This window comes from Geotrypetes seraphini, chromosome 7, assembly GCF_902459505.1.
Source record: "Geotrypetes seraphini chromosome 7, aGeoSer1.1, whole genome shotgun sequence".
NCBI classification, from domain to species: Eukaryota; Metazoa; Chordata; class Amphibia; order Gymnophiona; family Dermophiidae; genus Geotrypetes; species Geotrypetes seraphini.
In genome coordinates, this window is record NC_047090.1 from 158,997,276 (window position 1) to 159,023,772 (window position 26,497).

Below are 26,497 nucleotides of genomic sequence, written 5' to 3' on the forward strand. Positions count from 1 at the left end.
GTCCTATAAAGCGGCATTATTACTTTCTCCGATCTACTCGAGATTCCTTTCTTTATCATGCCCAACATTCTATTTGCCTTCTTTGCCGCTGCCGCGCATTGTGCCGACGGCTTCAGGGTCCTATCTATCAGTACACCCAGGTCTCTTTCTTGTTCACTTTTTCCCAGAGTTGCACCTGTCATTTTGTACTCGTATTCCTTATTCTTACTGCCTAAATGCATTACCTTGCATTTCTCCACGTTGAACCTCATTTGCCATTTCTCCGCCCATTTTTCTAACCGACACAAATCGCTCTGGAGTTCCTCACTATCCTCCTGCGATCTGATTGCCCGGCAGAGTTTTGTGTCGTCTGCAAACTTGATGATCTCACTGGATGTTCCGTTTTCCAAGTCATTGATATAAATATTAAAAAGGATCGGCCCAAGTACCGAGCCCTGGGGTACACCACTAGTCACTTTCTCCCAGTCAGAGAACTTCCCATTTATGCCCACTCTCTGCTTTCGGTTTTCCAGCCATTTGCCTATCCATCTTTGTATATCTCCCTCTATGCCATGGCTTTGTAGTTTCCTGAGAAGTCTTTCGTGTGGAACTTTGTCGAACGCTTTCTGGAAATCCAAGTATATTATGTCCACCGGCTTTCCACTATCAATTTGCTCGTTCACGGTCTCAAAGAATTGGAGTAAATTCGTCAAACACGATTTCCCTTTCCTGAATCCATGTTGACTGGGTTTCATCAAGTCGTGTGTGTCCAAGTGCTGAACAATGCTATCCTTGATCAGTGATTCAATCATCTTGCCGGGGACAGACGTAAGACTCACAGGTCTATAGTTGCCCGGTTCTCCTCTCGATCCTTTTTTGAAAATTGGTGTGACGTTTGCTTTCTTCCAGTCGTCTGGTATCTGACCTGTTCTGATTGACAGGTTTGCAAGTTTTTGCAATAACTCTCCGATTTCAACCTTCAATTCCTTCAAGACTCTCGGGTGAATTTCATCCGGTCCAGGGGATTTGTCACTTTTAAGTTTGTCGATCTGGTAGTATATCTGATCCAAGTTCACTTCAACTGTGGTGAGGCTGTCCTCTATTTCTCCTGTAAACAGTTTCTCCGCTTCAGGTATTGTTGAGGTGTCCTCCTTCGTAAAGACGGAGGCAAAGAAGGAATTTAGTTTGTCTGCGATTTGTTTATCTTCCTTGATGTACCCTTTTACTCCCTTGTCGTCCAGGGGTCCCACTGCCTCTTTTGCAGGTTTTTTCCCCTTCACGTATCTAAAAAAGGGCTTGAAGTTTTTGGCCTCCCGGGCTATTTTTTCCTCATAGTCCTGTTTTGCATCCCTCACCGCTTTGTGACATTTCTTCTGTTCATCTTTATGTTTGTTCCAGGCTTCGGTTGTCTTCGTGCATTTCCATATTTTGAAAGAGTCCTTCTTTTCTTTTATGGCTTCCTTCACCTGTATGGTAAGCCATGCCGGTTCTTTCAAATGGCGATGATGGAATTTAAGGGGAACAGAAAGTTGGGAACCAATGGTAAATGCCGTGGACAATAATTCATGGCAAGAGGCCTGTAAAAATCTGGAATGCAAAGAAGAAAGATAATGGTGAACCTGCATATAAGCAAAGTAATCAGTAGGTGGGAGACCAAATTAATCGCTCAATCTGGCGAAGGATTTAATTTTACCATCATCATCAACCAGGTGAAATACGTAAGAATGCCCATTGTTTCCCACCGAGCAAAACTTAACCCATCAATCCCCGGTAAAAAGGAGGGATTAAAACGTATAGGTAGAAATGGAGTGACTGAGGCAGAAAGAGAATGAAACTTACAGACCCAGCGCCAAATCTTCCGCAAGGGACGATGTAGCACCTTCGTTGAGAGAGACTCAGGCTGAGAAGAAGTAAGCGAGTGGAGATAAGCACTAAAATGAGTAAGGTGAAAACAAGAAAGTTCCAAGTGGGTAGCAGTGAAGATAGATGTCCCTCTGAAAAAATCATTTATGTGGCGCATGCCACAACCAATAGTTAGATAGCGAAGGTTCAGTAAACCCAATCCGCCTTTGTACCATGGAGTCGCCGCCCGTTTGTAAGAAAGGCCTCGCCAAAGAAATCGTTGGACTATACGTTCTAATCGGCGTTCATCCCGAGATGTCAGAAACAAAGGAAGGACTTGAAAAACATAGAGCCAACACGGAACAATAAGCATATTGTACAAATATACACAGCCCAAAAGCGAAAAGGGTAGGTTTCCCCAAAGCTGCAACTTATTCTGAAGAGCCAGAAACAAGGGCTCGACATTCAAACGATATAAAGCGGACAAATCTAAAGGAAGGAGCACTCCCAAATATTTCAAAGAAGAAATAGCCCATCGAAGGGGGAACACCCCCCTCCAAGAGTGACGAAGATCGGGGGAAGAGGGCAAAGCAAAGGACTTATCTAAATTAAGTGAGAGACCAGAGTAAAAACCAAACTCAGAAAGAAGATCTAACGCAGTAGGCAGAGAAACCTCAGGTCGAGTGAGGATTAAGAACAAATCATCGGCAAAAGCAAGAGTCTTCAGCTCGATCCCCCCAACTCGGAGGCCCTGAACCGCAGCAAATCCCCTAAGAGTACAAAGCAACGATTCCAAAGCAAGCAGAAAAAGTAAGGGGGAAAGGGGGCAGCCCTGCCGAGTACCTCGAAAAATAGGAAAAGAATCAGTCCTGGTCCCGTTAATCAAAAGGGAAGCCCTCGGGTTACAATAGAGTGATCTAATCGCATCAAGATAAAAGCCACCCAAACCGATATGTTCTAAAGAACTAAACAAGAAAGACCAAACAACACTATCAAAAGCTTTGGACGCGTCAAGACTGACAAACAAAGCCGGTATGCTATTAGAACTACAATGGGCGAGAGCAAAGAGAACCTTGCGAACATTGCTAACCAATTGACGACCCCGAACAAACCCAACCTGGTCGTCGTGAATAAGATCGGGGAGATGAGGAGCCAAGCGATCAGCCAGCATGCGAGAGAGAAGCTTTAGATCCACGTTGATCAAAGAGATCGGCCGATAGGAACCCGGGTCATCTGCCGCTTTACCAGGCTTCAATAACAAGGTAATAAGAGCCTTGTTAGCATAACGCAGAAACGAACCCTGAGCAATAGCGGCATTGAAATAAGCCAGTAAGGGGCCACAAACATGGGAAGGAAGAAGGCGATAAAATTTGCCCGAGAAGCCATCCAGGCCCGGGGCCTTACCCGAGCGAAGGGCCTTAATCGCAGTTTCTAATTCCGCCGCACGAAATGGTCGATTAAGAGAAGACGTGACCGCCTCCGGTAAAACCGGAAGGCCCGAGGAATGAAGGTAGTCAGTCAGCATATCTGGAGAGACAGTAGCAGGCATATCATATAGCTGACGGAAGAAATCAAAAAGAACAGCAGAGACATCCGCCTGACTAGTCACTGTGCCCCCACCTGGAGCCCGAAGCGACAAAATCGGTTTCTTGCAGGTTGTAGTCTTCACCAAACGTGCCATGAGGCGCCCAGGCTTATTCCCAAAGCGTTGAAATCGATGATTATAGTAAGCCGCCCATTTTTGAGAGCGAGAATGAAACAAAGAATTGAGGGCTGCCTGAGTTGACAGATAACATTCTCTAGTCTGCATGGATGGGCGAGATTGAAAAGACCGCTTAGCAACACGTAAGGCCCGTTCCAAGGTAATGATACCACCGTGGATACGTTTATTGCGGGCGCTCAGAAAAGATATAATATGTCCTCGAAGTACAGTCTTGGCGGCTTCCCAAAATAAAACAGGATCATCTTGATGGGGAGCATTATTAGTAACATAATCCTCCCATTGCACAATCAAAAAGGTTTGAAATTCCTTATCATGAGCGAGGTAGGACGGGAAGCGCCAATGAGGCGTTCTAGAATACGTAACATCAAGGTAAACGTCCACCCAAATAGGCGCGTGATCAGAGATATTCAAGGGACCAATCTCAGCAGAAAGCACCGAAGAAAACAAAGTTGAAGAAAGAAAAATATAATCTATCCGGGACCAGGTATTATGGGCCCGAGAAAGGTGAGTACAATCCCTAACTTCAGGATGAAAAAGTCGCCAAGGATCGATCATCGAAAAAGTAGCACAAAAATCGGAGAGAAGACGACCCTTAGCTCCCAAAGAAACAGGAGGGGAGCTAGACTTATCTAAGGTAGGATCCAGAACCAAATTAAAGTCTCCCACTATTAGAAATGGAGCCCCGGAAAAACGCGAACAGAGACTGGTCAATCGTTGTAAAAAGCCAGATTCCGACGAGTTAGGGCCGTAAACCACAAGTAAGTTGTAGGAGCGATCCCCCAAGGTCAAACACAAAAGCAAGTATCTACCATCAACGTCTTTGTCAAGAAGCTGCACACCAAGGGGAGAGGATTTACGAATCAACACCGCAACACCACCATGACGACCCGAAGAGGAGGCGAACTGAACCTCCCCCACCCAGGAACGAGCTAACTTAAGATGTTCCGCGTCCGTCAGCCGAGTTTCCTGTAAGCAAACAATATCCGAGTGATAACGCTGTAAGGCAGCCAAGATTTTAGATCGCTTAACCGGCGAGGTAATGCCCCCAACATTCCAAGAAACAAGCCTAAAAGGAGTACTCAGGTCAGTAAGTCAGGAAAGAGGAGATACACGAAAATGAAAGAAAAAGTAGAGACCGCCCCAGGAGCCCAGCCCCTCCCAGAGCAGTGTGATCCAATATACCCAGCCGCCCAAGACTGTTAACAAAGACAAGACAATTATTTAGAAAACCAAAACCCTCAGACCAAAGCTAGTGCGGCTTTGTAACGGAGGGGGGTTTATATTCATGTGGGAGTTCAACATAGAGGATGACACGGGGAGAAATTTGTCTTTGTCCAAGCGGGATCTATCTTCATCCCCATCCTGCCCCATCTCTGCAAGCACTTATAGTGTTTGAGGCTTGCACAGATGAGGACAGAGCTTGCAGGGATGGGGCAGAGATAGGGACAGAACTCATGGGGCAGGGCAAGGATGAAGATAGATCCCGGGGTTGGAGAGACTGTGGATAGTGTTAGATTAATAAAGCATTGTTTATATTTTTATAATTTTTGAAGTCTCTTACAAAGTTCTTTATAAAATATTTAATAATAATACAACTTGTGTTGGGAATATACTTTTTGTCTTGATTGTGTTGGTGGTTTCTGCCTTTTTTGTACCAGATTGGTATCCACTTGTGATCAAGGCCTAAAGATCATCATTAGTGGAATGTCAAATCATAACAAATTAATTAGCCAAATGACTCCCAGCCCCTCCCCCCCAAAGCCTCACAGTTCCTTCATTTCTGAATAATAACTCACCCGCAGTATGTGTTCATAACCCAGTCCAGCAGGTCATAAAGTTCTTCGAAATCTATGATCTTGTTTAAGATGTTTTCTTGCAAATGGGAAGAAATAGCACTGTGAAAGTTTGCCACGTAAAGGTCGCACACTTTATAGTCGTCCGGGTAATAGTTTTTCACAGAATGTTTGATTTTCGACAAAGCATGGCTCACATTTGTCTTAAGGTAATATAAATGAAAAGCCAGCCAGGATTTGTCTTCTTCTTTTGATGGGATGGGGACAGAACAGACTTTCTTTGTAACACTTTCGCCGATGGATTCTCTCCAAAGCTCTTTCCATTTCTTGGGTATACCAAGACCTTTCAATTCTGAAGTGGCTGCTTCCCTGTGAGCTATTTCTTCCTCCTTAATCACCTCCACCACAGAGGCTATTAGTTGTCCATCACAATTCCCCTCAGCCAGCAGTGCCTCTTCTACAATTGCTTTGATTCGAGCAAAAAGGGAATCGTAGAGCAAGTTCACGTCCATTGCTTTTCTGTAATACTCTGTGTCATCGTCTTCATATTTCTTTGAATTGTTTTCAGCGAGAAGTTCATCTTCCCACAGTTTTATGCTGGCAAATGCCTCCTGAAGTTTCTTGTGTTGAATAAGCTCATGCATTTGCATTACTACAAAAAAAATGTGTAAAAATGTTATAAATTATTTACCAGCCAGTAAATACAGTCATTACTGAAGCGATTTATTATTTTTTTATAACTTATCTACAACAGGCAATTCAAGATAAGCATAATGACAGAAATGTAGCTCCTTATAAATCTATCAGTCTTCGTAAAAGGGGAAAACACCCTCCAGGGATTTAAGACAAAGTTGGACGGGTTCCTGTTGAACCAGAACGTAAGCAGGTAGGGCTGGTCTCAGGGCACTGGTCTTTGACCTGGAGGCCACCGCGGGAGCAGACTGCTGGGCACGATGGACCACTGGTCTGACCCAGCAGGAGCAAAGTCTTATGTTCTTATGTAAGGTAACCATTGGAGGTAGTGCAGCTTGTGCGTGTGTCTGGTGCTGGAGGAGGTGAGAGCTGAAAGCGGTTGCGGACGTGACCGCCGGACACATAAGGCACAAGTTTTCCATAAAGAATCATTCCTTATAATACCGAGGGAACAAGCTTCCAGAGCAGGTGATCAAGGCCACCAGCGTTATTGACTTTAAGAATAAATGGGATGCCCTAGTAGGATCCTTACGAGGGTCGAGTTAAGGAACTAGGTCATTAGTACTCAGACTTAATGGGGTGGGTCAGTAGAGTGGGCAGACTTGATGGGCTATAGCCCTTTTCTGCCGTCATCTTTCTATGTTTCTATGAGGGCCTCAAAATAGTTGGTCCAAAATCTTGTCTCTTGCAGTTGATACTTGGGATAGTTTTTCCATTTCTGCACTGCTTTCAGCTGTGTATAGCTGAAATTATCAGAAGCAATTAAGGAAAGATTTATAAACTATAACGGTTATAGTTTATAAATATTTCCTTAATTGCTTCTGATAATTTCAGATTTCAGTTACTCCACATTTTGGATTTGTAGGTACTTACATCATGCAAAGTTGTCATTTCTTTAGTATACCATTAATTAATTTTTTCTGCGGCCCTCCAAGTACCTACAAATCCAAAATGTGGCCCTGCAAAGGGTTTGAGTTTGAGACTGCTGCTTTAGGGTCACAACCCACAAACTGAGAAGCCCTGATTTAGAGTAAGCAGTTGGGAAAAAATATTTTGTATTTTGTACCTAAACTGTATTTTCACCACCAACCTGACAATGGTCTTTTTCTTACGAGTTCTTCAGTTTCTGCTTGAATGCACTCAGATATCTTCAGGCTTTGCTGTCTGTGATGACCTAATATCTTGTCTGAAGCTCTCTGGCCTTCCGTTTCTTTCTCCACTTGTACATTCCTTTTACTCAGCCTGAAAGAAGAAAATCGCCCCCATAAACTTGCATTTCTCTTCTCCTCTTTTCCCAGCTGGTCTCTCAAAGCAGAAACGTTGGCTTCGCAGTGGACGCTTTCATTTCCAGGACTGGTCACCCCAGACGTTGACTCTGATGATTCCTTCAGTTCTCTGTCTCTCCCACTCTCGGCCATTCTTGCGATGCCTGTAAATCACTTTTCTGGAAGACAAAATAAAACAAACAAAAAAAAAAAACCCAACACCATATTTCCATTAATGAAAAGAAAATTACAGCACACTGTGCCAAACAGAGGCTTCAAACTGTTTCAATCTAAAAGGACCAAATTAAATTATAATTAAAACCACTGCAGATCTGCAGAAATGGGTAATTTCTCCCGGGATGCACAATAATTAGCACTGGTACAAAATTTTACGAACAAAACGGATTGACCTGACAAGCAGCCCACCAGACAGACAACTTGTTAAAACAAGTATGTGATTTCCTAATGATGTACTATTTTCATTGCCAAAAGTACAAAAGGGAGAGAAAAGCTAGAACTGACGTTACCTCCTATTGCAAATCCAAACACAAGAGCACAATCCGCCATGCACAGAGGGATAAGCGGCGTGTGCGGAGAAGATTCCAGAAAGCCCAGTCTAATGCGGCTGCCAGGCCCAGGTAAGAAAGGGAAGGGGAGATCGGTCCTGGTGTTCCACCTCCTCTTTTGCCCATCCTCAGAAACTTTCAAAGTGCTGCAAAAGCAGGAAATGGAAAGCTTCTGCTTCAAAGCAGGTGAGCCCACTGGGACAGATATGGAAAATGCTTGAAGAACCTGTAGGAAAACTGCTTTGAGTGTGGTTGTAAAACTATAAAAAAAACTGTATACAAGTCCCAATCCCTTTCCCTGATGTCATAATGCCCCATTCCACCAATAAGAGCCAACCTCATCAGTGATGTCACAATGGCTTCATTGTTCTATACTTGGCTCACGCCTGATATTGTACTGGAGGAGAGTGTGGGGCAGTGGTTAGAGTTACAGCCTCAGCCCCAGGTATATTAGAGAGATTGTGAGCCCACCGGGACAGAGAGGGAAAATGCTTGAAGCATCTTTATGTAAACTGCTTTGAATGTGGTTGTAAAACTAGAAAATAAAAAAAGGTGGTATACAAATCCCAATCCCTTTCCCAATAAGGGCTTACAGATCTTGCTCTTTGTTGCTCGCACTGTATTTCAGGCTCATAATCAAAAAACATAGACGTCCAAAAAGCATCCTAAATCGGCACTACGTCCTAATCGCCAGGACGTCCAAGTGCCGATAATAAAAACCGTCTTTCTGTACGTCTAGTGAGATGTTCCAGCCTCTGTACATTCAGAGCACGAGATGGGCGTGGTGGAGGCGTGTTATTGGCGGGCTTTGGGCGGTCTCAAGGGTGGACGTTTTGCAGTGATAATCAAACAGTTTGCAAGACATCCTGGACGGAACTTATACACTTGGAACTAGACCTGTTTTTAGAAGGGTTTAAGTGACACAAAGGTGCCCGAACTGACCAGATGAAAGTGAGACACTCCCACACTCCACCAGTGCCCACTGACCCTTTCACACCCACAAAGATCAGAATACAAACTCCAGAACATCAGCACCTGATATAGGAAAGCCTAGTACAGATGCACACAGGTGTCTTAAATAGCCTGGTGGGAAAGTGAACCATAGAGAGCAGTAGCAAGTCCCATAAGCCACTCTAACCACTACATTTATGGTGGGAAATGTGAGCACACCAAACCCCTCAAAACCCTACTCTACTGCTTCATAGATGCCACCTGCAGGCATAAGAGTTATTGGGGTTGTAGGCAGGTGGGTATAGTGGGTTTTGGGGGACTCACCATAACTTATAAGGGAGTTCTGGTGAGATGTTTATCTGGCACCCTTTTTGTGAAGTTCACAGCAGTGCCTTGTAAAGCGTCCATTACAGGACTTGCCCCTACCACGTCCAAATGGTCTTGTTCTGGGCATTTGGGATTTGGATTAAATTTTGGTTGAAAATGTGGTATAAAGATAGGCATCCTGGCAGTCTGGGCGTCCCAAAGGCCTGGACGTCCAGATAGAGCAGTAGCCTCTAACTCAAACCTTTTGTGGGGCCAAATTTTGGATTTATGGGTACTTGGAGGGCCGCAGAAAAAATAGTTAATGTCTTATTAAAGAAACTAGTCTTATAGCCCGTTACATTAATGGGTGCTAGAATATATGTGTGTGTGTCTGTCTTTATTTCTATCTCTCTCTCTCTCCTTAGCCTGTTTCTGTATTTCTGTCTTTCTTTTTCCTCGGCTGTCCACCACCACCCCTTGCCTGCTCCCCCTGTCCATTCTCCCTTCCTTTTACCTCCCCTGTGTCCACCACCACCCCTTCACTGCTCCCCTTATTTACCAAGCCTGAAACATCTGTATCCTGCTACCTGTCAACTTTTTTTTTTTTTTCTCTCTCTCTCTCTCTCTCTCTATATATATATATATATATATACATGCAGTTCTTGCCCATTTTTAATTTGCAGGCTTGGCTTTTCCCTGTCCATCATTATACCCCTTCCCTTGCAAAATCTTATTTTGCAGAGCCAATAGACAGTCCTGCCTTCCAGGGTCACTTCTTTGCCGGCTTTCTTCAGCGCCTGACCAGTTTGAGAGCCAACTAAGTGGCTGCTGCTGGCGGGCTGGCATGTGTTCATGGGCTCACCGTCTCGCGCAGAGGGCAAGGGAGCACGTGCTCGTTGGTTCTCACTCTTGCGCAGGTGCACGCTAGCAGGCCGGCGCACAGCCAACCGCTTGTTCGTTCGGACGGAACGCTGTGACTGATTGTGGTTGTGTGTGAGGAGGAGCAGGGAGGAGACAGAGAAACTGCATTGCCGCCTGGGACCGGGACTGCCAGTGCCTGTTTTTCTTTCTGGGTTGGAGCCGCGCGATCGGGATTTAATCTTATACCAGGGAGGCGAAAACTCAGGAACCACGTCCGCACAGCCAGCGACCGCCGGGTCCTTGGTGAGGCGGGGAAGGGGGGGGGTCTTGCCTGCCATTCCTATTTAAAACGGCCTGCTGTGGTTCGCGGCCGGCTGTAGCGAACCTCGCAGGCCGCTGTTCACCTCAGTAGCATGTTCCCTCTGACGCGATCGCGTCAGAGGGAACGTGCTACCATGTGTAGAGCGGCCTGCGAGGTTCGTTACAGCCGGCCGCGAACCTCAGCAAGCCATTTTAAATAGGAATGGCAGCTGTTATTGGAGGGAGGGGGAAGAACAGGAGTGGTAGCGGTTGTTGCGGGAGGGGGGGAGTCTGCGACGTGCAGGCAGCTGTGAACAGGAGCGGCAGCGGCCACAGCTGCCACAGCCGCTCCTGTCGCCCAATGCAGCTAACTGGCGCATACGGGGACTCGCGCATGCGCACTCCTTCGGCCACAGACCTACAGCACACGGAACACGCAAATAGAAGTGCGCATGCGCGGCTAGCTCTTTATTATATTAGATGACAACTTTGCATGAGGTAAAACTCTTTATAGTTTATAAATCTCCCCCCCCACCGAAAGCCTGCATGTTCCCCCCTTCTTTGCAGCATCTTCCAGCTTTCCCCCTGGCCTCCCAGTCTTAGTTTCAGCTAATTACCGCAGCCTGCAGAGAGGATCGTTGGTGCTGTAGCCTTCCTTGCAAGCTGCCATCGGCCTCCACAGCACATTCCCTCTGCTGTAGTCCCGCCCCTCTTTTGACATCAGGGGCAGGATAGCAGCAGAGGGAACTTGCTGCTGAGGACAACGGCAGCCTGCAAGGATCGCTACAGCACCAGCAATCCTCTCTGCAGGCTGCAGTAATTATCTGAAGGTAAAACTGGAAGGCCAGGGGGAAAGCCGGAGGATGCTGCAAAGAGCAGGTAGCACTAGTATAGACAGCACTAGTACAGACCGTGGACCACAAAATAGTACCTGGCGGGCCGCATGTGGTCCCCGGGCCGCGAGTTTGAGACCACTGAGATAGAGGATTTAAAATAATAATAGTCATATGGTGGTTTGCCTTTCAAAAATAGGCATTTTATAACTGCCAACTTTGGATGTCTAGTGCCATACGTCCAAATTGGACTTAGATGTAAGTTTTGAAAATGCCCCTCTTTGTGTCTATTGCTTTCTAGATATACAGTATTTTATTAACACTCATATTTTGCACAGCTTTTTGTCTAGACTCTCTTTCCACTTTTTCCGCCAATGATTTGATAAGACTTCTCAGGACCCATGGCCCCACCCCCACCCCAACCTCTTCTCATGCTTGGAGCCATGTTGGGAGGGCATCTGCGCATGCGCAGATATGACACAATGAGATTATACACATGCGTATGGCAAAAGACAGATGAAGGTCAAATCTGCAAATTTTATATTTGCTTTATTTTCTTATGCTACGAGTGAAGGTGCAGTTATCAGCAAGTTCAAAACTGTGATCAATACTTTTGGTTGTAACACATATTGTTCCAAGACTGTCATATTTTACTGCCCATATGTGGTTGGCATGATGGTAAACTGCTAACTGGTGTTAAATCATGAATGACTATCTGCACAGAGGCGGGTGCGGCTCTGGTCATCTTGCTGGGCAGACTGGATGGACAGTGCAGGTCTCTCTATCTGCCATAATTTACTGTGTTACTGTGTAGCAGAGCACACATAGGTCCACTGCAATCATACTTTAACCCAGGGATCTCAAAGTCCCTCCTTGAGGGCCGCAATCCAGTCGGATTTTCAGGATTTCCCCAATGAATATGCATGAGATCTATTTGCATGCACTGCTTTCATTGTATGCTAATAGATCTCATGCATATTCATAGGGGAAATCCTGAAAACCCGACTGGATTGCGGCCCTCAAGGAGGGACTTTGAGACCTCTGCTTTAACCTGAAGTAGAGGGAGGCATTTGTGGAGATTAGGTTAGGAAAGGGGTGTCAAAGTCCCTCCTCGAGGGCCACAATCCAGTCGGGTTTTCAGGATTTTCCCAATGAATATGCATGAGATCTATTAGCATACAATGAAAGCAGTGCATGCAAATAGATCTCATGCATATTCATTGGGGAAATCCTGAAAACCCGACTGGATTGCGGCCCTCAAGGAGGGACTTTGACACCCCTGGGTTAGGACAAGTTTGAAAATACTCGTACCTGCATTTATAATGCTTTAAAAGTATGTCTTTGTTTCTCTATGGAAAAACTACCAGTTCAAACTAACAGGTGCAACTGTATTAGGATTACCAGATTTTACGATCGTAAAATCTGGACCCATAGCCCCGCCCCCAGTTCCACCCAGCCCCGCCCTGTTCCGCCCATCATGCCCTGTTTCACACCAGCCCCGCCCCCCAACCTCTTCTCTGGTGCCGGATAGGGTAGTGATGGTCTCTCCAAGTATGAGGTCATCATCAGATGAGGCTGGGGGATATAAATAAGAGGAGTGAAAAAGCCGCGGCCATCTTTGTTTAAAGGACTTGGTGGTTGTATAAGACGGCGAAAGCTTGTAGAGGTAAGGAACTTTGATATTTAAAATACTTTGTTGGCATTTTTATATCTGTTACAAGGCTTCTATTGTCTGTTTAATATATAGGGATATGAGCCTTGAAAAAACCCATTGGGTGAAACATGTCGGCATAGATGTCCCTACAAATTGACCACCTGAAGGCAAAAAGTTAAAAGTTAAGTACCTTTCTTAGAAATGGTTGTTTATAAAATGTTTAAAAATAACGTTAAAAACAATTCAACTAAGACAGTTAGAAAAGTTGGACCCAGTGAAGATATAGTGCGTGAAGCCAGATACAGTGAAATGTTTTGAGTATCGTGGTGCCACTTCTGAGGGTTGGTGAATATTGAAGAAACTTTTGACAAGTGTGAGTCTATAGAAAGGGGTGTGGAAGTGACATCCCTTTCACATTTTCAATATACAGAGTTTTGCTTGCACAAGAGCGATTACATAAACTTATAGTGCTAATCTTAAAAAAAAAAAGTGTTTTGAAAGAGGACTTGTCCGGGTAAATCCATACGTCTGATAACCCTAAGCTGCATGCCAATACACTCAATTTGAAAATTAACACAAAATTGGCAGGTAAAAAGCACTCGTGGACTTTGCACCTATTGAGCCAGTCTGAAAATTACTCCATAGCATGAGCTAACATGAAACCCATAAAAAGAATGATGTACACAGGAAAATGAAAACAGAAACATTGTAAATCTAGAAAAAAAATCCCCCCCCCCCCCCCCGATGTAGTGACGTGAAACATTTTTTCCTGTTCACACCTAGTCCAGAATGGTATAGAAAATCAGCTTTGGAAAACTGAGCATCAGCGGTGTAATTTTCCTGCTTAGTTGGTGGTGGTGGTGAGGGGTTTCAAGAAGGAGGTCATATGAGCCATGGAGACAAGCGAGCAAATTCAGTACAAGCATCTGTATCATTTGGGGAGCATGTTGCCCCCTACCCCTCTGAAACTTGGTTATACATGCCTGGATTTCTACCTTTTCAGATTTTACATGTTATTTGTGGTTCGCCCATACGAATATTGGACCCCTGAGGAAGACGTGTTTGTTGAAATACGGACCGTGTTGGGTCCCTGTACGTTCATCATACAGTTGGCACCACATCTACATAACGGTGATTTATTCCAATAAAGACTTGTCATCAAGTGCATCGTCTCGGCAGTATTTTTTTGTTTTTCTGTGATTAGATTCTTCCTATATCATCCCAAAGGAAGGCCTTCACTGAGCATGAAGGAGGTGTTGACAGCTTGGGAAATAGCTTTTCTGTGGCTACAGCTTCAATTAAGGAGTAAATCCTTGAATTCTCTCAAGCTCTAATGCAGTTTTATGTTGGCAAGTTTTTCAAGTATGGACTTTGTGGTGTTTTGGAAATAAATGTTCTCTGACTGCTACTTTTAATGATCAATTAATTTTGTGGGCAACGGGAGGAGAGATCAGGAGGTCTTTTATCTGCTATGTTTTAAAATTTTTCTTTACAATTAGGGGTTGTTTTTTTTTCCTTTCTTAATTGAGACATTAATACTTGTATGTTTAAGTCGTAATTTAACCATGATGCATAATTCTGCTTATAGAAATGTGTATATGATTGTATTTATTTACTGTTGTGAACCGCCTAAAACTAATGGCAGGGCGGCATGCAAGAAAAAGAAAAAAGAAAAAAAAGTTTGGCACTTGTAAAATTTTGCCATGTTCCATTGCTAAGTCTGACAAACAATGTCAAACAATTTGTAAACCACTCCAGTTTGCTGGAAGGCACCGGATTTATTTCAGAGCTAAAATCAATGTGACAATCAGATTAATATTGGTAGCGTATCTTTTGTTAAAATTTATTTTTGCATTTATTTATTGTTCCATCAACGAACATTGAAACTCAAAAGTGATGCATATCATTTTAAGCACAATTAATCCTCCATTATAGCTCTGGTATGATAACTGCTTAACACGGAAATTGTACCACGTATTAACAGTTCAAAGTGCCACCTTAGCAGTGCAGGGTAATTTTAACATTAAGCAGCTAATGTGGAAGGGTTTGTGAGCGAATGGGGAATACGATATTACCGTATTTTCACGCATATAACGCGCGCATTATACACGATTTTTACAAACCGTGCATAACCGTGTGCGTTATACGTGTGAGCGTGTTTTACAACTTTTTTTTTTCAATCCGAATCGGCATCCCCCCTGCGAACCGGCATCCTCCCCCCCGCTTGCGTCACCCCCCCTCCATCCTACATCCCCCCCAGCACCGCAAATACAACTCTTACCCGATTGGGCACCGGCACCAATGCACAGCATGTGCCAGTGCCAGTGCCCGAAGATCCTCCCTCGTTGGTTTGGGCTGGGCTGGGCTGGGCCGGGCGGTGCGAGAGAGATCCTCCTTCTTCTCCTGCCGGGCTGGACTAGGCTTTGCGATCGGAGAGAGCGAGACCAGAAGGCTTTGAGCATGCGCAAATGCTCAAAGCCTAGTCCAGCCTGGCAGAGGAAGAAGGAGGATCTCTCTTGCACCGCCCGGCCCAGCCCGGCCCAGCCCAACGAGGGAGGATCTTCGGGCACTGGCACTGGCACATGCTGTGCATTGGTGCTGGTGCCGGTGCCCAATCGGGTAAGAGTTGTATTTGCGGTGCTGGGGGGGGATGTAGGATCGCGGGGAAGAGGGGGGTGACGCGAGCGGGGGGGAGGATGCCGGTTCGGAGTAAGCGGGAGGAGGTTTTAGCATGCGCGGTATACGCGTGTGCGCGCTATATTAACATTTTATTATATAAATTTGTGTTCCCCGCGCGGTATACCCGTGTGCGCATTTTACACGGGTGCGCGGTATATGAGTGAAAATACGGTACTCTTTACCAGGGGGTCCTTTTATCAAGCCGCACTAGTAGGGTTAGCGCGTCGGACATTTCATCACTCGCTAACCCCCGCGGCTGGCTAAAAAACTAATGCCCGCTCAACGCAGGCATTAGCGGCTAGCGCGGCAGGCGGTTTAATGCGCAGTATTACGTGCATTAAACCCCTACCGCAGCTTGATAAAAGGACCCCCAGATTTCATTGTGTACCCATTAAATCCAGAGTGTGGCGCAGTGTTTAAAACTAAAGCCTCAGCACCCTGAGGTTATGGGTTCAAATCCACACTGCACCTTGTGATCCTGGGCAAGTCACTTAATCCCTCCAGTGACCCAGGTACATTAGATAGATTGTGAGTCCACCAGGACAGAAAGGGAAAAAATGCTTGAGAACCTGAATACATTCATGTAAACCATTCTGAGCTCCCCTGGGAGAACAGTATAGAAAATTGAATAAATAAATTTTCTCAATTTCTGCAGTTTTCAGCTTTTTTGATGAGGATGTTAAACAACAATCAAAGGACTAGATCAATATAACAAATATATCAATCAGGGATTTCCTAAGAAATTGGTTTGGAAGGCATACAAAAAAGCTCTATTTATGTTATGTTATGTTAATCAGGTTTTCTATTCCACCTTTACCTATTCAATTCAAGGTCGGATTACATTACAGGAGGTTGGGTCCGGTCAGTTATCTAGGAAGTTACAATGGACAGTTTGACACGGCCATTCAAAAACTGAGCTTTGTTGCAACCGAAATCAACACTCTCTATTGCAAAAACTTGCCAATCTGACAATCAGAACTGGACAGATACCAGAAGACTGGAAGATAGCGAACGTCACGCCAATTTTCAAAAAAGGATCGAGAGGGGAACCGGGCAACTACAGACCTGTGAGCCTTACATCTGTCCCTGGAAAGATGGTTGAAGCACTGATCAAGGATAGCATAGTCCGGCACCTAGATACACACGACTTGATGAAACCCAGCCAACATGGGTTCAGGAAAGGGAAATCATGTTTAACGAATTTACTTCAATTTTTTGAGACCATGAACAAGCAAATTGATAGTGGAATGCTGGTGGACATAATATATTTGGACTTCCAGAAGGCGTTCGACAAAGTTCCACATGAAAGACTTCTCAGGAAACTACAAAGCCATGGAATAGAGGGAGATATACACAGGTGGATAGGCAAATGGCTGGAAAACAGAAAGCAGAGAGTGGGCATAAATGGGAAGTTCTCAGACTGGGAGAAAGTGACTAGTGGTGTGCCCCAGGGCTCGGTTCTTGGGCCGATCCTATTTAATATTTACATCAATGACCTGGAAGAAGGAGTATCCAGTGAGATCATTAAGTTTGCAGATGACACAAAGCTATGCCGGGCAATCAGATCGCAGGAGGATAGCGAGGAACTCCAGAGCGACTTGTATCAGTTAGAGAAATGGGCAGAGCAATGGCAGATGAAGTTCAACGTGGAGAAATGCAAAGTAATGCATTTAGGTAGTAAGAATAAGGAACACGAGTATAGAATGTCAGGCGCAACTCTGGGTAAGAGCGAACAAGAAAAGGACCTGGGTGTACTGATAGATAGGACCCTGAAGCCGTCGGCACAATGCGTGGCAGCGGCAAAGAAAGCAAACAGAATGTTAGGCATGATAAAAAAAGGAATCACGAGTAGATCGGAGAAAGTTATAATGCCGCTTTATAGAGCAATGGTCAGACCACACTTGGAATACTGTGTCCAACATTGGTCTCCCAACCTAAAGGAGGATATAAAACTGCTGGAAAGGGTGCAGAGATGAGCAACGAAGCTAATAAGAGGTATGGAGAACTTGGAATATGAGGAACGACTCAAGAAACTGGGACTGTTCTCCCTTGAGAAGAGGAGGCTGCGAGGGGACATGATCGAGACTTTCAAAATGCTGAAAGGCATCGATAAAATAGAGCAGGAAAATAAATTATTTACATTGTCCAATGCGACACAGACAAGAGGACATGGTTTGAAGCTAAGGGGGGACAAGTCCAGGACAAATGCCAGGAAGTTCTGCTTTACACAGCGAGTGGTAGACGCCTGGAATGCTCTCCCAAAGGAGGTTATTAAGGAATCCACTGTGCTAGGATTCAAAGGCAAATTAGATGCACATCTCCTTACGAGAGGCATAGAGGGATATGGGTGACTAAAACTACATCAGGTGTATACCTGACTGGGCCTCCGCGTGTGCGGATCGCCGGACTCGATGGACCATGGGTCTGATCCGGAGATGGCAGTTCTTATGTTCTTATGTTCTATGTTCTTATGTTCTCTCAAATACTGATGATTTTTGGACCGGTGTACTTAAATATGCCCAGAACAGTTTTCGATTGTCCAGAATCTTGAGAAAATATTGGCCTATTTTAGAGACCAATGAGGCTTTTAGAGGCAAGTTATTAAGAACAGTTTACGAGGAGCCGCTGAAAAGTTCGCAGTCCAACCAACAAAGTAGGGGCAGTCTCCGTTGAGGGCTATACATTTAGACCTGGATTCTGTATATAGCGCCCCGGTTTCAGAAGCCGACGGGTGTCCTATGCAGAATCGCACCTACAGTGAACCAGATTTTCTAACCAACGTTCATGTTACGGATGCCGGTTAGAAATCGGGTTGCCGCTGAGCTTATCGCGGCAAGGGATATCCCTGCCGCGATAAGTTTAGCGGCGACCCGTCCCCACCCCCTGCGAACACTACCGGCAGGAAAGATGCCCAATCACTCATGCCAGAACCCCCCATCTCCCCGAACAATTGCGGCAGAAGGGATGCCCAGTCCCTCCTGCCCGGCAACCCCCTCTCTAACAAACACTGCAGGAAGGATAGCCAATCCCTCCTGCTGGAACACCCCCCCCCCCCCGGTAGACCGCAGCAGGAGGGAATCTTAGATAGGCCCAGGAGAGGGGCCTTAGGCAGGGGCCAACCTAAGATTCCGGTTGGCCCAGGTGCCTAAGGCCCCTCCAATGGGTGGGGACTTAGGTGCCTGGGCCAATCAGGCCTTAGGCCCCTCCTGGTGCATCCCCGGGTGGGGGATTGGGGGGGGCTGGCGTGATCTACGGGGGGGGGGGAACAGGGGGAGGCAGGAGGAATTGGGTATACTACTACTAATAAAAACTTTATTTTTATATACCACAATACCACAAACAGTTCAGAGCGGTTTACAGAGGAAGAGACTGTATACAGCAGTGCTGCCCAATTCGCGACTTGAATTGATTCACCGATTCATTACATTACATTAGTGACTTCTATTCCACCTGTATCTTGCAGTTCTAGGCGGATTACAACAGAAGAAAACTGGACATTTCCAGGAAAAATTACACACTAGGGGCTGGTTACATAGTTGAGTCTTAGAGGAGAGGTTACAAGATGGGTAGCGAGCAGAGGAGAAATTACAATATAAGTAGAAATCAGGAGACAACTGGCCAGTTATAGAATTATAACAATTTAGGGGCTGGTTTTGTAGTTGACACTTTGTGGAGAAAATGCAAGATGAGTATCAATTTGAGGGGGAGTTATTTTGAGGGCGGGGGAAGGGCATGGGGGAGAGTTAGGATAGCTGGATGTGTTTTTTGAACAGCCGGGTTTTGATTTCCTTTCGAAATGATTTGTAGTCGCTTGTTGCTGTCAGCAAGTTAGTGATGGAGGGGTCTAGTTTCGCTGCCTGCGTCGCTAGTAGGTTGTCATACATCTTCATGCGTTGAGTACCTTTGAGTGGGGGGTAGGAAAATGGGGTCAGAGTTCTCCTTTCTCTTGTGGTAAGGTTCCAGTTTAGGCGATTGTTTAGATAGGTGGGGGGCTGTACCGTTTATTGCTTCTGGTAAATCGGTCCAAATTGATTCATTTGCACAAAAAAAATCGAACTCACCGATTCAAGGTTGGCACCCTTGAGACCCGCTCACATTCAGGCTTTCCCTCTGCCACGGCCGTCGGAGTCCTTCATCTAATGTAACTTCTGGTTTTACGAAACCGGAAGTTACATCAGAAGAAAGGACGTTGGCATGCGCCTGTGCAAGTGTACGATCCGCGGCGGTGGCGGCAACTTGCAAGCACGTTAATTTTTTTGTAGTTGTTGGCTCTTGGCTGGCTCGTTCCCAAAAGCATTTCTCCTCTCGAGTCCCCACATCTAACTTTCAGCGTAAGTAAAGGATCTCTCTGCTGCAGTGCTCTCTTCTTTTCCTGAGGCCATGGAATTGGAGGGGGAGAAGGGGGAAGCTGAGAATCGGGGAGGGGGGCTGGGGAGGGGGAATATGGGGCCTATTTCTTTGGGGATGCTCTGGGGAAGCTGAGAATCGGGGAGGGGGGCTGGGGAGGGGGAATATGGGGCCTATTTCTTTGGAGATGTTCTGGGGAAGCTGAGAATGAGGGGGGGGGCTGGGGAGGGGGAATATAGGGCCTATTTCTTTGGGGATGCTCTGGGGAAGCTGAGAATCGGTGAGGGGAGCTGGGGAGGGGGAATATGGTAGTGCTGCCCAATTTCCTTGATATTGCCTTGTTTAAATAAAACGTTTAAACTTAAAAAGCTGTGTCACTGAAAATAAATCGAATCGAATCGAAATATTTTTCACTGAATCGGGCAGCACTAGTATACAGACAGCAATAGCACAAAAAACTTTCAGAATTACATTAACATGGTAAGATTAATCAAATTTTTCCTGGGAGTGTATTAGAAGTACATCATGGTAGAAATGGAGTCAGAGAAATTTGTCAAAGAGATAAGAGGCAAGAAAGACATACATCAATTAGGGGAAATTACATGCATACACAGATGCTGCTGTTGTGTGTGTATTGTGTGCCTCACACAACACATGTAGAACAGCTAACAGCAGGTCCAGACCTGCTGGAAAATTTTGCTCCTTACAAGGGGAGGCGTTCCCTTTTGTGCATTGCAAGGAGAGCTCATTTAAATACCAATAGGCTCACTGCGATGCATAGGGCTCGGTGGCTGATCCCAGGATCGGTAGCAGCCATGGAGAACGCTTTTGTGCATAGGGAGGAGAACTTTCCTTGGCAGTAAGACTGCTTTAACAAATCTTACTGTCATGGAAAGTTTTTGTGTATCAGGGCCTCTGTGATTCCCCAAAGAATCCAGCCACTCCTGCTCTGTAGCAGAGGTGTTCTTGGAGGGAGTCATATAAAATAGAACCTTAGGGGGTCTCTACCTTCACATGACCAGTCTTGTCCAGTCACATCCACCAAACATACCCAACCACATCTATTCCTCCATCCTTCCCTGAGCAATGCAACACACTTTGGGCTAGATTCACAAAGCAAACTGATCATGTATCTGAAGGAGTCTGGGACTGGTTTTCCTGAGATTTAAATTACGTTTTCTCTTTAATAAAATGCTGAATTATGTTTAGCTGCAGACCTAACTTATCGCATGTTCTAGCCTGCCTGCACTGGGTGTTTTAGCTTGGGCATTTTAGCTTCTTATGGTTATCTCAGCATACAAGATATTGTATTCCGCCCTCCTGGACATGTAACAGAAAGACTGCAGGGCTTAGATAAGTGACCTGCTAGTGACCTGTTAGTGTGAGCTTAGGACCACTGATTGTTAAGAAAAGTAACATGTGAGAAGTTCTTTCTAGAATTCAGTTGTATAGCCAGAAAAGTATATAAATATCTCTGTAACTTCCTGGTTTTGGCATTTCTGATGCCGCCAGCTTGGGGGGCTCAGGGATCCGCATATGCTGAATAAAATATACCTGTCGCTTTCTTCAAGTCTCTGATTATTGTGTCTGAGTGATCTTTCATACCGATCGGTTTGTGACCCCTTTACTATTAAATTTCCATCCGGCCTGATTCACTTACCTCTCCTGCGATCCGCTTCGAATCTGTGCATGCAAATGAGGTGAAACGCATGCAAAGTAGGCTGGGACATAATTCACAACATCAAATTTCCGATCCGACTGGGCTGACCCAGTCCTGGGCTGACCTGAAGAAGCGACTGCTGGGGACCAGTCGAAAACGTCTTTCCGACTGGAAGCCCTGCTCTCTGCCCTGCAATCTCTCTTGCCTGCTCACCCCGAATGCTGCCCTGCTTTGCCTCGACCTTCCCCGAATCTCTCCTGCCGCATCGCTGCTCTCCTGCCGCATCGCCGTTCTCCTGCCCTTCCCTGCCCAGCGAGCCCATGGTTTTAACCCGCGGGTTTAAAGCAGGCTAAAACCACGGGCTCGCTGGGCTAAAAACTAACAAAAAAAAGTTTTCAAGTTAAAAAAAAAAAAGATTGCGTCTCAGATGGGCATGCGCAGACCATCTACAGATGGTCTGCGCATGCACGGGGATCGCTATAGAGCGATCCGTGCAGGCAGATGGGGGCATTCCTCTGATCGCCCCCATCTGCATATTTTTCATTCCTGAATTCATCGGACCTGCCCGGATCGGACAGGATAGTGAATCCCAGCCTTTTCAAGCTGCTGTACAGTTTTGGATTCATTTTCTTTTTGGTTTTCAGCTAAGAACCAAACTACCCCAGAATAAAGTGGAATAAAGTTGGTTTTTTTTTTAGCACTTCCTAGGGGAGAAAAGCAATATTTGAACTGTCTTTACATTATTTTCTCTGAAACCAAAAAAATCTGTCTTTACTGAGAGGCTCAAATGAAGAAAATGAGCCAAAAAGAGACCAAACATACCACCCCTTTTACAAAACCGTAGCGCGGCTTATAGCGTCGGCCGCGGCGGTAACAGCTCCGACGCTCATAGGAATTCTATGAGCGCAGGAGCTGTTACCGCTGCGGCCGGTTCTAAAACCGTGCTACGGTTTTGTAAAAGGGAGGGATAATACATACCTTTTAGAAATCTGTGCTATTCTTATTCTACTGGCTTTGAACTGCCTTTTGACGTCCGGGTTTTTTTTTAACCACTACTTAAACTGAAGCACTAAATTAATACATATGCATTAAATTATCCCACAAATGATCACATATTCGGTAAATAAAAATATTATTTTATACCCTACCTCTAATATGAATTCTCTGTAGCCAATTTTGCTTTAGACGAGGGACTTCTCATGGCTTAATGAATGTAGAAACTCCCTGTGACTCTTCAGAGCCCATGACACTCTCATGTCTTCTTGCTGGCACAGTAGACCCTAGGTAATGATCAGAAAGAAAGTCATCTGGCAGGTCAGTCAAACCCAGATCTAAAGGCTTGTCCCCTTGTCCTCCATTGTGTGAGCCCCAGAAGATGTCTTTCTTTCACTTTCGGATTCATGATTAACCAAACACAAAGAACAAAGGGTGCTTTGGGGAGGGGGGAGGGGAAAGCCAATGGAGCTTAAAGAGAGGAAGCAGGAGGTTGGTCTTTGCTCTTCTGTAAACACACCTGAGCTGTGTACCTTTGGCTCTTACTGCATGTAATGAGAAACTCAGCAAAGAAGCAGGGAGCAGGATGAAAAACTTTCTTAAAGGGAAAGTCATTAGGACTTGTATATACCCTTTTTGTAGTTATACAGCCACACTCAAAGCTCACAAGCTGTTCGAAAACTAGCAAGAAGAGCTGATTGTTGCAGATTTGCGGCATCCATGCTCTACAGCGGATTAGTCCTGAATATGCTAATGCCCTTTAGTTGGGTTTAGAAGCATATTTCATAGTTATTTACAACTGGTGCAGCCTGTCTCCTTGCAGGTTGCAGGTCTAGGATTCAAAATTGAAGAACGTAAGAACTAGGGTTGCCAGATTTTCCAATCGGAAAGTCCAGACCTCAGGCCCGGCCGGTTCCACCCATCCCCCGCCCTGAGTGCAAGGTCATGCACGTAGGGAAAAAGAACCAGATGTTCACATACAAAATGGGGGGAACACCACTAGGGGTTAGTAACCTGGAGAGAGACCTGGGAGTGATGGTAGACGCAACACTGAAGACATCGGCGCAATGCGCCACAGCCTCTAGGAAAGCAAACAGAATGCTGGGTATCATTAAGAGGGGTATTACGACCAGGACGAAGGAAGTTATCATGCCGCTGTATTGTGGAATGGTACGGCCGCATCTGGAGTACTGTGTCCAGTACTGGTCGCCATCCCTCAAGAAGGACATGGCGGTACTTGAGGGAGTACAAAGAAGAGCAACCAAACTGATAAAGGGAATGGAAAATCTCCCATATACCGACAGATTGAAGCAGTTGGGACTTTTCTCCCTGGAGAAGCGAAGACTTAGAGGAGACATGATAGAAACCTTCAAGATCCTGAAGGGCATAGAAAAAGTAGACAGAGACAGATTTTTCAAATTAAGGGGCACCACAAGTACAAGGGGGCATTGGGGGAAATTGAAAGGGGACAGGTTTAGAACAAACGCTAGGAAGTACTTTTTCACTCAGAGGGTGGTAGATACACGGAACGCGCTTCCAGAGGCTGTTGTGGACAAGAAAACACTAAATGGATTCAAAGAAGGTTTGGATAGATTCCTAGAAGAAAAAGGGATTGGGGGGTACAGATAGGTATAGACCATTGCTCAGGCAATGGGCCTGATGGGCCGCCGCGGGAGCGGACCGCTGAGCAGGATGGACCTATGGTCTGCCTCAGCGGAGGCAACTTCTTATGTTCTTATGAGTGCACGTGACGTCATCGCGTGGCATCCGCACATGCGTGGATGCGCTCCTGCCAGACAGTGACTTGTGCCAAGCTTTTCAAAACCCGGACAAAGTGCAGGGTTTTGAAAAGCCGTCCGGACCTTCGGACACGTCCTCAAAAGGAGGACATGTCCGGGGGAATCTGGACGTCTGGTAAGCCTAGCATTATGACATCACAATACGAGGGGCCGCTGAAAAGTTCTAAGCCCAGTCAAGAAGACAATGATGTGGGTCTACGAAACTTACAAGTTATTCCACACTTTTCTTGACACTTTTACATAAGAACATAAGAAGTTGCCTCCGCTGGGTCAGACCAGGGGTCCATCGCGCCCAGCAGTCCGCTTCCGCGGCGGCCCATCTGGTCCATGACCTGTAAGTGATCCTTTGTCTAAAACCTTTCAATCCCCATTATTCTTCTATCTCTACCCTTCCATAATCCTATCTCTACCTCTATCTATATCCCTCAATCCCCGTATCCTTCAGGAACTTGTCCAATCCCTCTTTGAATCCCCTTAATGTACTCTGACCTATCACATCCTCCGGAAGCGCATTCCAGGTGTCCACCACCCTCTGAGTGAAGAAGAACTTCCTAGCATTGGTTCTAAACCTGTCCCCTTTCAATTTCTCCGACTGCCCCCTTGTTCTTGTGGTTCCCAATAGGCTGCAGAATCTGTCCCTTTCCACCTTCTCTATGCCCTTCATGATCTTGTAAGTCTCTATCATGTCTCCTCTGAGTCTCCGCTTCTCCAGGGTGAAGAGCCCCAGCCTTTCTAGCCTGTCTGCGTACGAAAGGTTTTCCATACCTGTTATCATTTTTGTCGCTCTTCTCTGAACCTTCTCAAGTATCTCCATGTCCTTCTTTAGGGACGGCGACCAATATTGGAATGACTTGTAAGTTTCATGGCTCCACATCATTCTCTTCTTGGCTGGGCTGAGAACTTTTCAACAGCCCCTAGTATTGTGATGTCATAATGCCTCATTCCACCAATGCCTAAGAGGTCACAATGGCTTCCTTTCCCTATACTTGTGCCCATTTACTAGATGCATTTGCCTCATTGAAACGAAAAGTATCAAGAAAAGTGTGGAATGACTGGAAAGTTTCATGGCTTCACATCATTCTCTTCTTGGTTGGGCTGAAAACTTTTCAGAGGACCCTCATATAATTCAAAAGGTGGTGTGGCCGTGGGAGGGGCATAGGTTTATCAGGGATGCTCCCAGAAATTAGACACAAAGTTATAGAATAGGGCCATTTAACACGCCCGACCGCCATTAGTTGTGCACCACCATTTATATCAGGTTTCTGCAGGTGTGCCCATGTTAGGCGCGAGATCCATTATTTTTAGCAGGTTAAGTCAATATTCAGAACTTAACCAGCCATAGTTTAGCACTTAAAGATAGGACTGTGATTTCTGCAGTCACGTTGTTAGCTAATCTTGGCTGGTTATGTTTCCAAAAATACTAGGACTAGGGGGCAAGCGATGAAGCTGCTAAGTAGTAGATTTTAAACAAACTGCAAAATGCAGAATAAAAGCATTGCAGGTGCTCGTGTGATCAGAGGAGTCACCTGGAACGATCATATTATGCCAGTATTGAAGAGTTTTCATTGGTTACCAATTCAATTAAGAATTGAATACAAGATTTTGACAATTGTTCACCAGGTAATTTATGGGGAGACTCCTTTGTACCCGAGACATCTCTTGAAGCAGTACGTACCTTCTTGAAGTTTGAGATCTCAATTCGCAATGAAGTTATCGACTGATGCATTAGGTCAAACACATTACAGAAGAACACAAGTAACAGCTATTTCGGTCGTTGGTCCCCATTTATGGAACACTTTGCTTAAGGGTGCTTAAGATTATGCAAAGAGAAAATGTTATTTAAGAAGCAATTGGAAACCTTTTTATGTGCCAAAGCTTTTTGTTAGCTTTGTATAATACTGCATTTTGTGGTTCATAGAGGATGAACATTTTTACGAGCATTATGCTTATTTTAGCTATTATATGTGGAAGAATAGGATAGGTTGCATATATTATAACATGTTTGAGTATGTCCTGAATATGTATGTTTTCTATTGTTATCTGCTTAGGTGTTAAGTAGGGAAGAAATTTTTAAAATTAATAAATAAACAAGAACATATTACTTCATACAACATGTAGTTAAACTCTGGGATTTGTTGCCAGAGAACGTGGTAAAAGCAGTTAGCTTAGCAGGGATTAAAAAAAGGTTTGAATAATTTCCTAAAATTAAAATCCATAAGCCATTATTGAGATGGCTTAGGAAAATCCACTGCT

General features: G+C 45.2%; 1 protein-coding gene across 2 annotated transcripts in view; it reads right to left on the reverse strand.

Annotated features, from left to right (window-relative positions):
* EXOC3L4 (exocyst complex component 3 like 4) overlaps positions 1–26,497 on the reverse strand; it is a 125,323-nt gene that overhangs the window by 97,475 nt on the left and 1,351 nt on the right. Inside the window, exons 2-4 of one of the 2 annotated variants that reach the window (XM_033952148.1) lie at positions 22,601–22,732; positions 7,121–7,474; positions 5,341–5,989 (exon numbers count right to left, since the gene is read on the reverse strand). In XM_033952148.1, coding sequence (XP_033808039.1) covers positions 5,341–5,989; positions 7,121–7,448 — 977 coding nt within the window. In that variant the 5' untranslated portion in view covers positions 7,449–7,474; positions 22,601–22,732. Of the gene's footprint in view, positions 1–5,340; positions 5,990–7,120; positions 7,475–22,600; positions 22,828–26,497 lie in introns of those variants that run through there. The other variant, XM_033952149.1, reaches the window with a different exon arrangement.